General features: G+C 42.7%; 1 protein-coding gene across 1 annotated transcript; it reads left to right on the top strand.

Annotated features, from left to right (window-relative positions):
* The first annotated feature begins 1,436 nt into the window (after window positions 1-1,436).
* On the top strand, window positions 1,437-14,737 carry PSMC1 (proteasome 26S subunit, ATPase 1). Its single transcript, XM_081173957.1, has 11 exons — window positions 1,437-1,536; window positions 3,800-3,853; window positions 4,811-4,907; window positions 5,997-6,121; window positions 7,047-7,232; window positions 8,706-8,834; window positions 9,845-9,941; window positions 11,105-11,294; window positions 12,185-12,336; window positions 12,999-13,153; window positions 14,406-14,737. Exons 1-11 carry the CDS (start codon window positions 1,534-1,536, stop codon window positions 14,538-14,540), a joined length of 1,323 nt encoding a protein of 440 aa, XP_081030083.1. The 5' UTR covers window positions 1,437-1,533; the 3' UTR covers window positions 14,541-14,737.
* Window positions 14,738-16,535: the final 1,798 nt, after the last annotated feature.

The following is a 16,535-nucleotide window of genomic DNA, read 5'->3' as shown; positions in this document are numbered from 1 at the left end:
GATTCCCGGACCGTCCGGGAGCCGGATTTAGAAGGTGATTGGGTCGGATCCTTAGTTTGCCTACCCATGGTTTAAAGCAGACAAAAAAGGCTTGTTTTTCATATATACAAATAATAAAATTACTATTATTATTTTCTCCTTAAATTCCATGGGAGACTGTAAGAAGAACCCAGGAAGACAAGTTGTGGTAAACGAAGTATAAATCTTAAAAAGAAAAAATAATGGTTTAATTAAGTAGCAACTAAGAAAACTAGGCAATAGAGAAAACTAATAGGAATTCAATATTACAGTATAATGTATGAATCAACATCGGTGTCACAGAAGGCTAAAGGACACACATTTCAGTAAACTTGACAAATTATTTCTCTCCGGCAAGATCAGGACACCGGGAAGTCCTTACTCCACCGGGAGTATAACTAATTTTAGAGTCCCCTGGCGGCGACTAACATAGCACTAAGGCAAAGATTTCATCAGTGCAAAGATTTCTGCTTGTGCAACTGTTCTCCATCTTTCCTCTCCCCATGCACCTCGCATACCTGCTGTTCTAGGGATTTCTGGATTGGGGGTGGGTGTATGGGTCACGCTCAGGGAAAGGAGGAGGAAAGCATAGTGTTCCCTCTGCTTCTCCTATCCTTAACCTCAAAGCTCTGTCTAACAGAATTCTAAACCTACTTGTATATCTGCAGATAATATCTGCAAATTATTCACCATTTTAATTATCAAGTTTCCCCTAATATAGTTTTGCTCCGAGATGAGGCATTTTATGTAATTAAAACTCTCTCTCTGAGAGTGTGTGTGTGTGTGTGTGTGTTTTCCACACCCACTCTGTGGTGGGCACCAATGCAGGAGGGGACCCACCAGAGATCACTTCGCTCCAGGGCCGTGGAAAGCGACTCAGATCTGAGGTTACTCCTGTCTTTGCATCAGAAAAAAACTATTGCATGTTCCAATCGTATCGCCTTCAACCGTGCTGGCAGCAGCACGCACACATTTTTCTTCAGGTCATCAGCAGGACGTTTAATATGAACATGCACTTAACATAAATCCCTTTTTTTTAAACCGAAACAACGGAGCTTTTGCACATAAATCAGCACGCGTCGATCCTTTATTTATCAAAATGTTAATTCCCTTTCTCTTCCCAAACCAACGCCAAGAGCTTTTCCATTGCAACCCCTCTCTTCCAAAACGTTTCCTGTCCCTTCCAAGATCAACTCATTTAAAGCATTTTTCTTTTCTAAATATACCCTCTTTGGGGGCACACTGCAACACACACAACCCGTCCTCCACCCCCAGGGAACCAAAACATCTACGACGGCGCCCTTTCTCCCGTTCCCATAGAAACAAGCGGGCGTCCTTTTCCCGGAGTCTTCTTTTTGATAGGCTCCTGCCAATCCTTGGCTCCGCCCCCTATCGGCGTCGCTCTTGCTTCGCGCATGCTTTTTGGTCCTCGCGGGGGTCCGTAGGGAGCCCGCTTCCGCTTCCGTCTCTTCAAGGGTCCGCTCAGTTTCCGGCGGCCGGCTGTGAGTGAGCAGAATGGTGAGCCGGGTTGGGGAGGCCGGAGATTCCGGGGTTTTTCGGTCTGCAGGCGCCGCAGCTGGGCCTCGCCTGGAGAAACCGAGAGGCGGCGAGGAGGAGGAGGAGGGAGAGGTGGACCAGGATCCTGCCGCTTCCGTCTCTCTGCGTGGGCTTCGCAGATTTAATGCGGTGTCATGGCCCGCCCCCTACCCGAGGCGGGGTGGATGCCGTGCGATGGAGACGGGGCGGGGGGGGGACCAGAGAGCAAGGAAGAGCGGGGCTAAAGGCCTCGAGGGCCCACTGCGGCGGCGAAGGTGGTCGCGGAGGAATCCGGGCCCCTTCTGGGAGCTCGCTGTCAAGAGTTAGGTTGTGACGGCCTTGGCGCTCGTCGGTTGTGGTGACGCCTAAAGTGAGACTTATGTGGCCACTAGTCGCATCTGCCAATGTCAGCCTCTGGTGTGGAAAACACACACACACAAACACCTGCCCGCTAACCCAGAAATAGTACCTCGGGTTAAGAACTTTACCTCAGGATGAGAACAGAAATCATGTGGCGGCAGCAGGAGGCCCCATTAGCTAAAGTGGTGCTTCAGGTTAAGAACAGTTTCAGGTTAAGAACGGACCTCCAGAACGAATTAAGTACGTAACCAGAGGTACCACTGTACTGCACAGACTTTTGTGCCCCAGAGTGGCTAGGTCAATCCTGTCAGGTGGGAGGGTACAAACAATGAAATAATAATAATTGTTTTTGTTTGTGTAACTCACGAGCCTTATGCACACAAATATACAGTCATACCTCAGGTTACAGACACTTCGGGTTGCCCTATTTCGGGTTGTGCACCGCGCCGAACCTGGAAGTACCGGAATGGGTTACGGCTGGGTTTCGGTGCATGCGCAGAAGTGCCAAAGCGCGATCCGCGTGTGTGCAGACACAGCGCTGCTGGTTGCGGACGCTGCGGGTTGCAGATGTGCTTCCCGCACGTATCACGTTCGCAACCCGAGCATCCACTGTATTCATGCCTCACATGTATAGGTCTCTGTGAATCACGGCTCACACGTACAGGTCTCTGTGTGTGAATTGTTTGTTTACGGAGGTTTTTGTGTCCTGTTTACCCCAGTAAAGCTGTGATTCCAAGAGACCGTTGAGTCAAAGGGTAAAACTCTTTAACCACTTGGCAGATCTAAAAAATAAAATAAAAAACGCAGCAGTAGCTTTTAACTTATAAAAGCCCACAAAGCTTCTCATTGGCAGGTTGGTTGTGCAGGGCAGTCGCATTGCTTTTATCGTAAGCTGCCCTAGTGAAAGCCCATTTACTTAGTTATGTAGTGGAGTGATTTGAATTGAGGACATCCTGCTTTTGGCCCTTAGTGCAGTTGTGTACATGCTTACCTGGAAGCAACCCCACCGAACATTATAAAGCTTCCAAGTAAACATTCGTAGGATTGGACTGCACATCACTATGCTAGTGTGATTAGCTCTCCAAACACAAATGAGAATTTTTTTGTCAGTTTGGTTTTAAACTACTGCTGTTTAAAAGCACTTCACTGTGAAGAATTTTTGTTGAAACTAAAAGTTACATTCTTTTCCAGTGTGGCAGATCGTAGTCTGTACTTCCAGTTTCATTAAGATGCTGGAAGTTTACATCTGTTTTGCACATCTTAAGCTGCAGTCCTAAACATGCATGCAGTATGATCCTAAATATCTCAAAAGTCATTTCTGCTGAATTCATTGAGACTTGCTCCCTCAAATGTGTGGATAGGATTACAACCTTACTTGGGTGGTAGAATGGGACTTGGTTCATGGTGTAAATATTTGAATATCAATATGTTTAGTACAGGTCCCCCCCCCAACTTATGTTCCGGGCCCCTCTGTACATAAATGAAATCATGTAATGTGGTGAGAACCCCCATTGTAATAGGGAGAGTGTGCAGAGAGGAGAGAGACAGATTCACCCTGGAAATTGCTGGGGCCACTACCTGGACTGCCTGCCTGAGGTGAGCTAGTGTGTGCAGCTGCAGCAGCTGGCCATGGAGGGCATGGGTTGAGAATGGCGCCCAGCAGAACTGGTGCCAGGATGGCGGAGGCAAGGAGAAAGTGCCTCCTGCGCCACTGGTCGAGGGAAGGGCAATTTATTTGTTTATGATGCAGCGACTCGCGTAAATGTGATTCTGCGTGAGTGGGATGTGTGTAAGGGGAGGAGGGGAGGTTCCTGTATATTTCAAGCATGTGAAGTAGACTGACTTTTAGTATGCCACTTGATCTTCTGTTTGTTCCCATTATTAGGGTCAAAGTCAGAGTGGTGGACATGGTCCTGGAGGTGGCAAGAAGGATGACAAAGTAAGAAAATGTAAAAATGTTTTTATCAGCTGTAATTCCTTGAGAAATGCAGCAATACAATTTTGTTTAGAAAATCTGTTCTGTGCTAATTGGGCAGCATTTCCTCGGGTGTATCATTGTGTAATTGAATTTGTACTTAATCATAAAACATTATCAGTCACCATTGTGTTACATTGACACACAGGAAAATACTGAACTTAATAATCTAGAATTCGTTAGTACTACAGTGATTATCAAGAGTTTGTAATCAGAAACTTTTAAACACACGTTTTTCACCAACATAAACTTCCTCTGTCCTTTCCATAGCAGCATTTAAGTAATCTTACCAACCGCATAACTAATACATCTCATTTTGTGCCTTCTGTTGTTTGGAGCCAACTCAGTAGCAGTCCTCTTGGACAAATTGTGAGCATTGTATGCGCTGATTTGTTTCGGAGGCACACTATGTTTCTCCAGCCACCTGGATCTTGATTTCTAAGGCCATACATAGTAAGATGTGAAGCATTAGCTCCAGTTGCATGGAGGAGGATGTGTTATCTCAGCCTGTTTGCTGGACTTGAAATTGTATATAGTGGACCTTTGGAGGTCACTTAGGACACAGTCAGGAACCTGTGGTTGTAGTTTATTGATCAGAGAGCTCTGTATTAATAACTTGCTTCCCAGATTTTTGGTAAGAGTTGCGGGTTGGAGTTGATTCAGTGTTTCTCCTTGTACTGGTCTAGGCCAGGGGTCGGAAACCTGTGGCACTCCAACTCTCATCAGCCCTATCCAGCATGAATAGTGGGCAAAGATTTTGAAAGCAGCAGTAGTTCAACAATATCTGAAGGACCATGGGTCTCCATCCCTGGTCAGCAATCATATTTCTTCACACTGCAGTGCTAACTCTTGCACAGGTTTCATTGGGGTCAATTCTTTCATCATTCTGACTCTTTCTACCTGATTCTTGAAATAAAAAAGGATAAGAAGAAGAAATATGAGCCTCCAGTTCCAACTCGAGTGGGGAAAAAGAAGAAGAAGACAAAGGGACCAGATGCTGCCAGCAAACTCCCACTGGGTAAGCGCAGCTGGTTTGTGCATATTTCAGGAAGGGACCATCACAGAGTACGTGTTACATATAGAAGAGCCCCAGTTCAGTCCTGGGCATCTCTGCTTATAAAGCTCAGATAGCAAGGCCGGAAGAGGCCTCTTTGTTTGAAACTTCAGAGAGCTATTGTCAAGCCGAGTGAAAGCTAGATGGATCAACGGTTTGATTTGGCATGAGGCAACCATTTATATTTATAACATCTGCTTACTACTGTGTCATGGAATCCAGAACTTTGAGCCTGTAGGTGTCTAGTCATTTTCAACTTTTAGAATTTATTTTATAATCTGATTACTGTCCAAATACTGGAAGCACAGAGCAGATTTTAGCCATATTAAAATAACCTTTAAAATACACCTACCTTGACTCTGAGGTCATTTTCAGAGGCCTTTCTCTGAGTGTGATCACCAAATGAGGTGTGGTGGTGGGTGATTACTGGAGAGGGGGCATTTTCAGTGGTACTGTACTGGTTGTGGAACTCCCTCTCCAGAGAGGCTTCCCTGGCACCCTGTATTATAATCCTTTTGCTTTGAAATTAAATCTTTTAGGCTGCAGTCCTAAATTCAAATTCAGTAGGACTTCTGAGTTAGACAGAGTTAGAGTTGTGCTCTTAGTGCTTTTTAATGCTCTTTTATATGAGTTGCTGCCTCTGGTTTTATTTCTTCTAATTTTATTGTTATTATATGTTTTTAAAATCTCTTATGGGATTTGTGTGAGAACATTAAGATGTTGGGCAATATACTAACATAAGTAAATAATGAACACATTTATCCCTCAAAAATAAATAAATAATAATGGCTCCTCTATAATGCCGTATAACCTCTCCACACAAGAGTTTTGACATGAAATCTTCCTTCTCACTGCAGTTCAGAATAAGATAGCTCCCCCTACATTCACAGGAAAGTAGTAGCTAAGGGTAGAAAGCAGGAAACCCAAGGCAAATTTTAAGAGCTTAAAAATCCCATTTAGTTGGCAATCCCAAAGAATGAAGATACCAGTGTTCTCCCCAGAGCTTCACTCACAAAATTTGAATAATTTTATTCTTTGCCTTTTTCTTTATAGTAACCCCTCACACCCAGTGCAGACTCAAACTGTTGAAATTGGAAAGAATAAAAGATTACCTTTTGATGGAGGAAGAATTCATCAGGAACCAGGAACAGATGAAACCTTTGGAAGAAAAGCAAGAGGTATATGTTGAGAGGCAAATATTCTCTCTGCTTATCCATCTCCAGTTATTAACTTGCTCCAGTCTGTATCTCAAGCCATTTGTTTGTATACTTTCCACCTTCTGCCTCTTCTATTCATTTAGTGAAACAGGCGTTGCCTGAGGAAATCTCATTCCACAATAAATTGTTCAGAATCGTGAATGACCTTGCCATGTTTCTGAAACTGTGCTTATTATATAGAGAACAAAATGGACGTGGGTTATTTCTGCACTTTGAAAATCCACTGTAGTCCAGCAACGTTAGGAGGGCCACAGTTTTCCCCTGTCCTATTGGCTCAAGCTATGCTATGAAGCAGAATAATCATTTTTCTGTTTGAACCGTAAGAGAATAAGCCCTATAGGTGTTCTTAGGTAGTGTGTTAAAGAAACTACATTGCAGGTTTAGTATACCATAGTAGCTATTGGTCTGGCAAATAAAGATAAAGAAAGAGAGGAAGGAAGGAAGGAAGGAAGGAAGGAAGGAAGGAAGGAAGGAAGGAAAATCCAATACATCACATTTTTAGCTTGCTCTTCTATTTATAAGGTTCACAAACAAAGCTATTTAAAATGACATCCGAGGTTCTCAATACAATATAGATGTATATTGAGAAGGATGCACAGGATTCACCTGCTCTAGGTAAAGATAGGGTGGCATAAAACAAGCTTGATTACTTAGGACTTTAAGAAGCACAAACTTAAGCAGAACCTATGGTCAGTTTTACATTCTTGCTATCTTGCCTATTTGCAGACTTTCTGTTCTAACATAATGGAATTAGCTTGAGGCCCTTGTTTGCAGGTAGGGAGTGCCACCAAAAGTGGCCCTATCAGTCCTTTCTCTACTGTAGACATAGAAGGTTGGCAGGGTGATGGTCAATCCATGCATACTTACATTTTATTTTTGTTTGCAGGAAGAGAGATCAAAGGTGGATGATCTGAGAGGGACCCCGATGTCTGTAGGGACACTGGAGGAGATTATTGATGATAATCATGCTATCGTGTCTACGTCGGTGGGATCAGAGCACTATGTCAGCATTCTCTCCTTTGTAGACAAGGATTTGCTGGAGCCAGGGTGTTCAGTTCTGCTTAATCATAAGGTAATTATTGTCATATTTAAAGATGAGTAGCCTGCCTCTGAAAGTGCGTAACATTTACTAATATTTATTTATCTTAAAAAATTGTGCCCCACTCTGAAGCTCAAAAATCTCCCAGAGCTGCCAGGAGCAAGTAAGACAATCCCTACGTGCCATTTTTCAATCTAAAATACATGGCACAAAAGGGAAAAAAAGGTTGAGGAGGAAGAAGAAAACAAACTTGGGCACCAATATTGAAAATGGAATAGAAACAGTTCAGAGAGAGAAGGAACCCAATGGAGCTAGTTCTCAGCCCAGCCTGCCTCTTGCCTTTCCCTCTGCTGCAGTCTTGAGTTTGCACCATGCACATTTTGACGACCTGCTGTAGTCTGGGCATGACAAATTTGAAAAGGATTCAAACTTAGTGGAGAACTCGGAGGAGGGCAACAGAGATAGTAAACAGCCCTGTGTAGCGAGAGCTGATCACATGAAGTCAACTAGTTATGAGACACTAGATTCCTATTGATTTGAACAGCACCCGGTTGTTGCTTCTTTGGATTAGAATGGAAAGGTATGAAGAAAAGCAAAAAGAAAAGAAAAGTGCCTCTTTTGATCAGCTGTGAAATCATTTTCATGAGAGGATAATTACTTGTCATCTGCCCTGTCACTTCCCTTGGACAGCTTAGTCAATGCAAAGTGGCAGACAACACCAGTTTCTTTTAATTTTTGTTGCTGGTGTTGCAGCATGGTGTAATGATGTAGCCTGAGCCATGCTTAATTGGATATGTAGCAAACTTGCCCTGTTGTCCGATAGAGCTGCAGCAGTTTGTCTGAAATTCAGTTGACATTTTCATTGAAGTTACTGCTGGAATGCTATAATTGTACCTGTGCGTAACGTAGATCACACTATTCATCTTGCATGCATTTGTATTTGTAGACATGTTTAGGGCCCAATGTGCAGCAACCAAAACCTTGACTCAGTAACTTGTGTTTCTTGTGTTTGCTGTTGACTCTTCCGAGCTAGTCAGAGAACTTTATTGCTTGTGTGCTACTACTGTATTTTGTTGCTGTAACTGGCGGCTGGTGTTTCATTTTTTGTTTTCCCAATATGGCATATGTTTTATTTGATTCCCCTCTTCTTTTTCTATGGTACAGTGTATTTATGCACCCTTTGGGTGACAAGCAACCAATAAGTTTCTTATAAGTAAACAAACAAACTTTGGCTGTGGTGTAGAAATCTGCCAGATAGCACTGTATTTTGGAGCAGGCAGAAGCAGCAGAGGTCTCTGCTGATTTGGGGTGGTTCTGGGCATCCTTTTCTGGTGGTGATTTTGACCAAGAGAGCTGGCCCACAGACCTATGTCAATGACATTTATGCTTTGCCTCCTTGCTAGGAATGGGACAAACACTCAGATAAACGTGTTGTTTCTCTCCAACCCAGACCCAAGTGAATTACATGCAATATTATTTATTGGTGCTGCTGCCTGTTTTGATTAGGTCCACGCTGTGATAGGAGTCCTCATGGATGACACAGATCCTTTAGTGACAGTGATGAAGGTGGAGAAAGCCCCTCAAGAGACATATGCCGATATTGGAGGCTTAGATAACCAGATTCAAGAAATTAAGGTATTTATACTTTCAGCACTGATGAAAGAAGGAGCACTGATGTCACAATTTTTTAAAAAGTAATAAAAAAAGTGCTGGTATTTACTTGATTCTATTGCTCAGCAACTACTGCTGGAACTTCAACTGTATTTTGCTTAGCAGAGAGGCGGTCAGGTAATGATCTCTCTTGATGGTGTCACATGTCCCTGTGGCTTGAGAGTGTGATTGTAGTGCTGAGGCTCCAGTCCACTACAATTCTCTTCCTTTAGAAATGAAGCAACCTCCTGTTCTGTTTTTCAGTGTTTGTTGAAAAATCATCTTTTTCTGTCCCAAGCCTTTCAAAACGAGTCTATTTTATTTCTGCAGTTTTTAATCCTTGTTCATTTTTAAAAAATACTGTTTGCAGTCGTACCTTGTTTTGCGGCCGGGATCCGTTCGGGAGCCCCAGCCACTAGCCGAAAAGGACACAGGGCAAAGCGCTGCATCTGCATACGCACGCAGAGCGATTTGCACTTCTGTGCATGCACGAAGTGCGATTTAGAGCTTCTGCGCATGTGCGAGCTGCATTGTTTTTGTATATTGTAATATTTCATGTTTCTATCATTGTAAGCCACTTTGAGACCCAGATGATGGTGAAAAACATTCATATGTATGTATGTATGTATGTATGTATGTATGTATGTATGTACTGGTATGTATTATAGCACCTTGCAAAGAAATTGTGCACTTTAATCCTATAAGAGGAATTAGGCTTACAGAGAATTGCCTAGGACTATCCAAGCTCAGAGACGCTTCAAATCTCTGTTTCTCAGGGTTCTTGTTTCTCAGCTTGAAACTCCAGCTCTTTCATCACACTGGGGTCTGTCGGAAACATTGGAGTTAACAGCATTTGTTGCTTTAAAATGCTCAGTGTTAACATTCACTTTTGAAAATTCTAATTTTGATCATTAATTCACTGTCCAGTCTGTGATTTTTTTTCCAGCTAGGAAGAGCTAATATACAGATAGATATGTTGTTGCTTCTTCCTATAGGAGTCTGTGGAGCTCCCTTTGACCCATCCTGAATATTATGAAGAGATGGGTATCAAGCCACCCAAAGGAGTCATTCTGTATGGACCACCTGGCACAGGTACTACTCTTCTGTCTTTCTGGTTCTATATGTCTCTAAATGTTGACACTCCTGGCTGCACCTCATGATTGGTACACAGCTCATAGATATTCTGCCTGGAGGCTGGAGCAATAAGGTCTTGCTAGTATCTCTGGCATTGTTCTTTATAACAGTGTGGTTCTGAAATGTGGGATGTGATAAGCTAATATTTACCCATGAGGTGCTGCTGAAAATGCCATCTTCTGTGGAGGCTGGATTGGCTCCACAAGACACATTGCCTTTTCTGCTGCAGTGCTGAAACTCTGGAAAGCTTTTTCTGCAAGGAAGCCCAAGGCTGCTACCTGCTTGGCAGGTTAAGGCAGGTTGTGCCTTTGTAAGTTGAGTTTGCAAAATGTTTTTCCAGCTCTTTGTCTACTTATTAGTTTTTATTTTATATTGCCTTGGGGTTTAAACTGACTTGGATAATTTATGTATTGATTTGGTTTTTTTTGTATTGATATTGTTATTTTTTTAGAAAACATCTTCACCAAATATGGCCATGTTTTCCAGACATTCCTTTAATTGCATTCTCTGCACCAACATTCCAGTCAAGCATATTATTATTATTATTATTATTATTATTATTATTATTATTATTATTATTTTACTTATACCCCACCCATCTGGCTGGGTTTCTCCAGCCACTCTAGGCAGCTTCCAGCAAAATATAAATATAAAGCATACCTCTCCCCCAGGAAGCATGAGTTCAAGTTGTAGGAACCTTTTTGAAGTACTTCCAAGGCTGTAGCTGAATTGTAAGAAGAAGAAGAGTTTGGATTTCATATCCCACCTTTCACTCCCTTTAAGGAGTCTCAAAGCGGCTAACATTCTCCTTTCCCTTCCTCCCCCACAACAAACACTCTGTGAGGTGAGTGGGGCTGAGAGACTTCAGAGAAGTGTGACTGGCCCAAGGTCACTCAGCAGCTGCATGTGGAGGAGCGGAGACACGAACCCGGTTCCCCAAATTACGAGACTACCGCTCTTAACCACTACACCACACTGGCTAACCTCAGAGGTTAATTTCTCATAGACAATATGGGTACCTTGTGGATAGTTCCAAACTGCATGCATGCATAGCATTGTAATGCAGATTAGTCACTGTTTCTGCAAGCTCTAAATTCAACTGTGTTTTGGAAATCAAACAGGTAAAACATTACTAGCCAAAGCAGTCGCAAACCAAACCTCTGCCACCTTCCTGAGAGTGGTTGGTTCTGAACTCATACAGAAGTACCTGGGAGATGGTCCAAAGCTTGTTCGAGAACTGTTTCGAGTGGCTGAGGAACATGCCCCGTCAATCGTCTTCATCGATGAAATCGATGCTATAGGTACCAAAAGGTAGGACGTTCCCACTTTAATGTGGGATGTAACAAATGCAATTCTATGAATTGGTTTCATTTTTTCCTTTCTTTCCAGTCAATCAATGATAGGAGTTGGGACACAGGAGCTGTGTTGCATTCTGCGCTCCCCAAAGGTTACTTTGCTTTTGCTCACAGGTGTTTTTGCTACAGAGCCAATGCTTGTTTCGTGTGAGGGTTCCGTTATGGACCCCTGCATCCATTGGTCAGTTCAGCTGTGCCTAAACCATAAGTTGCCTATAATCCTGATAATCCCATCTTGCATTTTTTAAAAAATTCTACCCCACATTGTAGGAGTAAGTTTGAAGATGCTATGAAGCTAACATCTCATGTAATATAGGTGCCAAGAGCACTCTCAGACTATACTCTAACTGAGCCATTTGTAACACCTGTTGTAATAATTACTGGAGGCTAAAGCAGTCGCTTAAAATTTCAAAGGAAGACCAGATAGAAGTTGCTGAAACAGAGCAAATTATACGTGTGAAATCTGATGGTATTGTAAAAGCACCTGTTCCCCATCTTGAAGGCTTTTTGTGCTATTTCAACTGAGGGCAGGGGGAATGAGAAGGGGCAGAAAAGACTTGCAGCAGCTATGTGGTGCCAAGCAAGCAAGTTCAAGCAAAGCAGTGCCATTTGTAGACCAGCTTTGAGTCCAGCCTCTTATCCATCCAGCTGAATGGGGTATCTCATCCACTGGGTTTGGAAATTTAAAAAAAGAGGTTGGGGGAGATCTCTGTGTAGCCATTGCTTGTGCCATAACTTATTTGCCTGTGATTGCTCATTGATTTTTATTTAGAGATAAAGGGAAATGCGATCTTCTGTGGAGACTGCTGCATGCAACTTACTTTGATGTTATTCTCTCCTCCAAAGGTACGATTCAAATTCGGGGGGCGAAAGGGAAATCCAACGAACAATGCTGGAGCTGCTGAACCAATTAGATGGGTTCGACTCACGTGGAGATGTAAAAGTGATCATGGCCACTAACAGAATAGAAACACTGGATCCAGCTTTAATCAGGCCAGGTGATCATTGTGTTGCAAATTATTTCCACTTGTTTTTTTGTATTTGACTACTGACTATGTTGCAGTTTCTCAATAAATAAGCTAAGTGCTTCCTTTATTGATGTTATTACGGGACATGACACTTTTATCCAAGCAAAAATGGGCAAGTTCCTCTCCCTCAGTGGCTCATAATCTAGATTTAGAACCTGGGGAGAGAGAGGCGTGAAAAATGAGGGATGTGAGCAGTTACAGTTCTGCATGCTAGATCCCAGGATATGGTCTGAAGACAAATAGTACAACAAACTTGTTGGAGCTGAGCAAATCAGGGTGTGGTCAGTACCTAGATGGGAGATGGCCTGGAAACCCTCAATGGGCCACCTTGAGTTCCATGGAAGAAAGGCAGGGTGTAAATGTAAGAGAAATATGTAGTTTATGAAATCTAACTTCAGGGGATGCTTATCTCCGTTAGTCAGGGGAACATATTAGCTGTGGAGTAGAAAGTGTCAAAAATTGTTTATGCTGCAGTTGCTTATTTGCTTTTCAGATGGCATGCCATCATTTGCTGGATAAAACTTTTTTTAAAGAAGTAAACTGTTTAGTCACAGTGTGAAGGCATCACCCAAGGAAATCCTTCCATCTCAGTAAAAATCTAAGCTGCCTGGTTTTTGTTTTTCAATCACCAGGACGTATCGATAGGAAGATTGAATTCCCTCTGCCCGACGAGAAAACAAAGAAGCGCATCTTTCAGATTCATACCAGCAGAATGACTTTGGCAGATGATGTCACACTGGATGAGCTGATTATGGCTAAAGATGATCTTTCTGGTGCAGATATTAAGGTAAGATGCTTGATAAACGAAGTTTCTCCTCTTAACAGTAAATCATCTCAGCCTCCTTTCCTCATATGTTTCATCCCTTCTCACAAACACCATTATTTTTATCAAATTTTAGAGGAACTGTTACCTGAACATTCTTGATTTTTGAAAGGGTTAGTTTTTAAAAAAATATGAACTGGCATCTTCCAGTTTGCCTGATAACAAATTTCCCGTGTCATGGAAGTATTTCCCAGGTTAGTCAGCTATTTTGCCTCCTACTGAGTTAGAAAGACATTGATATTTGGAAGTGGGCCTGTCTTTGGTATGAGGGGCCAAAACTCATGAAATGAGGGTAAGAAATGCTTGAATATTTTGCCAAAATTTTGCTAGAAGCTTGTAGGAATCAGTGACACTTGCAGAATGCCTTTCGTGGGGAAGAAGGGAGCAGCTAAGGCCTTGCATTCATTGTAATCCATCTCAAGTATTCAAGTTAAAATGATAGAACATTAAAATCACAATACGATAGATAAAATGCAACTGATAATCAAAAGGGCCCCATTAATTAATTCCTAACATTAACCAACAGAAAAGGCTTGAGTGTGTTTCATGAGGCATGCTTTAACAAGAGCTGAAATATTGCCAGCATTGACACGGGTTGGAGGAATTGATAGGAAGGGTGCTAACCCCGAATGCAGGAAAACTAAGAGGACCTCTGCAGTTGAGTATGATGCTCCGACAGGGAGGTATGGAGACACTTGCTCATATGTCTTGATAAGAGATGAGTTGCAGAGTTGAAAAGGCTCTGGCCTGTTTTGCTTCCTTGTCTTTCACTGGTGGGTGCACCATGGCCGACTCACAAGATATCTCCTCCATTTTCTTGCTTAAACCCATGACACTTCATTGTAAAAACTTCGATTTTGGCATTTCACTCAAATGCTGAAAAGATTCATTGGGCTCTGCTTCTGCGAGAGCAGAGTATGGAGAGGGAAAGAACAAAAAAAAGTATGTAAAGATTACTGTGTGTTACATCCAATTGCCTTTTTGTTTAGTTAAGAGATGAACCAACCTTAACAGACTTATGCCCCGATCTTGTGCAGGTTTATTTAAAAGTAAGTCTCAGTCAGTGCTGTGCTGCTTACTCCTAAGTAAGTATGCATAGGATTGCTGCCCTAGCTGGACAATATTGCAAGTATTGCTTACTGAAAATTATTTTTTCACTGCATTGAATAAAAGTGAGACTCATAATTTTCTAACCAGAGGCTTCCATCTCTGGCAGGCTATTTGCACAGAGGCTGGCTTGATGGCTCTGCGGGAACGGAGAATGAAAGTAACAAACGAAGACTTCAAAAAATCAAAAGAGAATGTTCTTTATAAGAAACAAGAAGGCACCCCAGAGGGCCTCTATCTGTAACTTTTTACCTTTTGTTTGTTTGTCCTGGGGCAAGAGAAATTATTGGAACCTTCCTTTCAGAGTACAGGAAAAGCATGAGAAATTAAATGCCTTGGGCGGAAAGAAAAAGCTTTTGCTGCTTGAAGCATTGTTTAAGTGAATTCCTCCACATTGTAGTTTTAAACACTTTATTTGCCATTAAAACCTTGGTTTCCAAATGGATTGGAAGGAATGGGTTAAGATTTTAAGCAATGGTGGTTTCTGATGTTTATCTTGGCCTGTCTGCCTGCCTCTTGGTCTGCAAACCAATTGACTCCATAACTTTTCCACAGCTGGTGGTTACATTTAGTCCTGGGTGCAACTAAAAGTAAATAGCTTAAGTCACAATATGAATCTCCAGAATTTCAGGTGTTACGTTTTTTGCTGTCACAGGACAGGCACTTATGGGGAAAGCCCCATGTCGAGCCATAAGCCCAGTCTAGGTGGGGATGCACAAAAAGACGATTGAGGAAAGAAACAGCACTAAATGTACAAAAAGAGAGAGGCAGATAAAACTGTAAAAGCGAAAGGGTGGATAAAAGCTGAAGAAATGGGTACTTAAGTGTGGTAATTGCAACAGAAAAAAACACTCTAGCAAGAGAATCTGAAGGAAGCGCTGGGTAGAAATTGGATGATAATAAAAAAAGGCTTGGAGGCTACCACTGTAGTGGAAAAAAACGTGAGTGAGAACCATGTCCTTTGGTATGTGCTCTTAAGGGTGGTTGTGGGAAGCCTGCCAAAAATCCAGCCTAGCTGCACAGACATTTATGTGATTGCACAGAGACTGAGAAAGAATGCCAAAATAATGTTGAAAAACATTCTGCTGGGATTGCTTTCAAAAGCCCACATTATTGGAAAATCCATCCAGATAAGCAGTTAGACAACGTGTGGTAACAGATGCTCAGTGGAAGTAAGGTGCACTAGAAGCAGCACAATGACTTGGAGGGCTGAACAGAACACCCTGCATCTTTCATCACTTCCTGCCTGGTTCCAAGAATGTGCCAGATTCACAAAATGGTAATATGGATTGAGAGTCAGATGTCACGGCCAAGGCTGTCTGTGGGTACAGGGCAGTCAAAGTCTGAATAACTATGTCAACCACAGAGACATAAACATAACTTCCATGGTCAAACCGCTGTTGGAATTACAGGCTTTGGGGTCCTACAGAGATTCTCCAGGTTGGGTCGTGCATTCATGGAGTGAGGGAAGTTAACCCACAGCTGTTGTTGGCATGCAGGTATGGGGAGAGTTCCTACAGGTAACAAGCCTACAGGCACTTCTTTCCTCCTGCGAAAGCAAAAAGCAGCAGGAAAACTGAAAGGGGTTTGAATTGCGTTTATGTGTATGTGTATTATTCAAAACAACTGGGGCCGTATTTTTACCTCTCTGCTGCACTCCAAGGTGCACCATTAACTGCTAGCAGATTCCCTCTCCTTCTGAATTATGAAGCATGTGTTCTGAGCCTGAGGGGGTTTCTCATGGCTCCGGTGAACAATTTAAACCACGTCGAAAGCAAATTGCTCTCGTATTATCTCAAGCTGAACAAGACAGGCTGTGACAACGCTAAGCGCTAGAAATAGATGTTGCTAGAGGAGTATAATCACAAAGGAGCTGCCATGAGCAGGTGGCCGCCTGCAGATTGTATTTCACTGACAGGGCCATCTCCTCTCTTCGTCACTAGTTGTAGGTGAGCTGTGCTTACAAATACTCGGGACACTCCAGAGCAACAGATTTCTCCGTCCATCCATGTACTGTTTATTCAGTTTGACAACGGTGTGGATTAATTAAGCTTGTTTGCTCTGTTGCCAGAGCAACCACTGTTCTTTGTACATGTCATTCTGTGGCTATGATGAGAACACTTAGGGGGACATCCAGTGTTGTGTGAGTGGACTTCTTATGAATGCAACAACTCCTTCCTCTCCTCTTCCTTGCAATTCCCCCTCCCCCTGCCATTCTGCTCTCCAATCCCCCAATCCT

Source organism: Podarcis bocagei (assembly GCF_964188305.1).
Source record: "Podarcis bocagei genome assembly, chromosome: 1".
NCBI classification, from domain to species: Eukaryota; Metazoa; Chordata; class Lepidosauria; order Squamata; family Lacertidae; genus Podarcis; species Podarcis bocagei.
Note: the sequence above shows the minus strand (reverse complement) of the source record. Positions and strands in the feature narration are given on the sequence as shown.

Excerpts from the sequence above, each read along its gene's own strand:
- PSMC1 (XM_081173957.1), top strand. Across the intron at positions 12,337-12,998 it reads TCCAGCTTTAATCAGGCCAG|GACGTATCGATAGGAAGATT; the intron begins GTGATCATTGTG and ends TTCAATCACCAG. Across the intron at positions 13,154-14,405 it reads TTTCTGGTGCAGATATTAAG|GCTATTTGCACAGAGGCTGG; the intron begins GTAAGATGCTTG and ends CATCTCTGGCAG.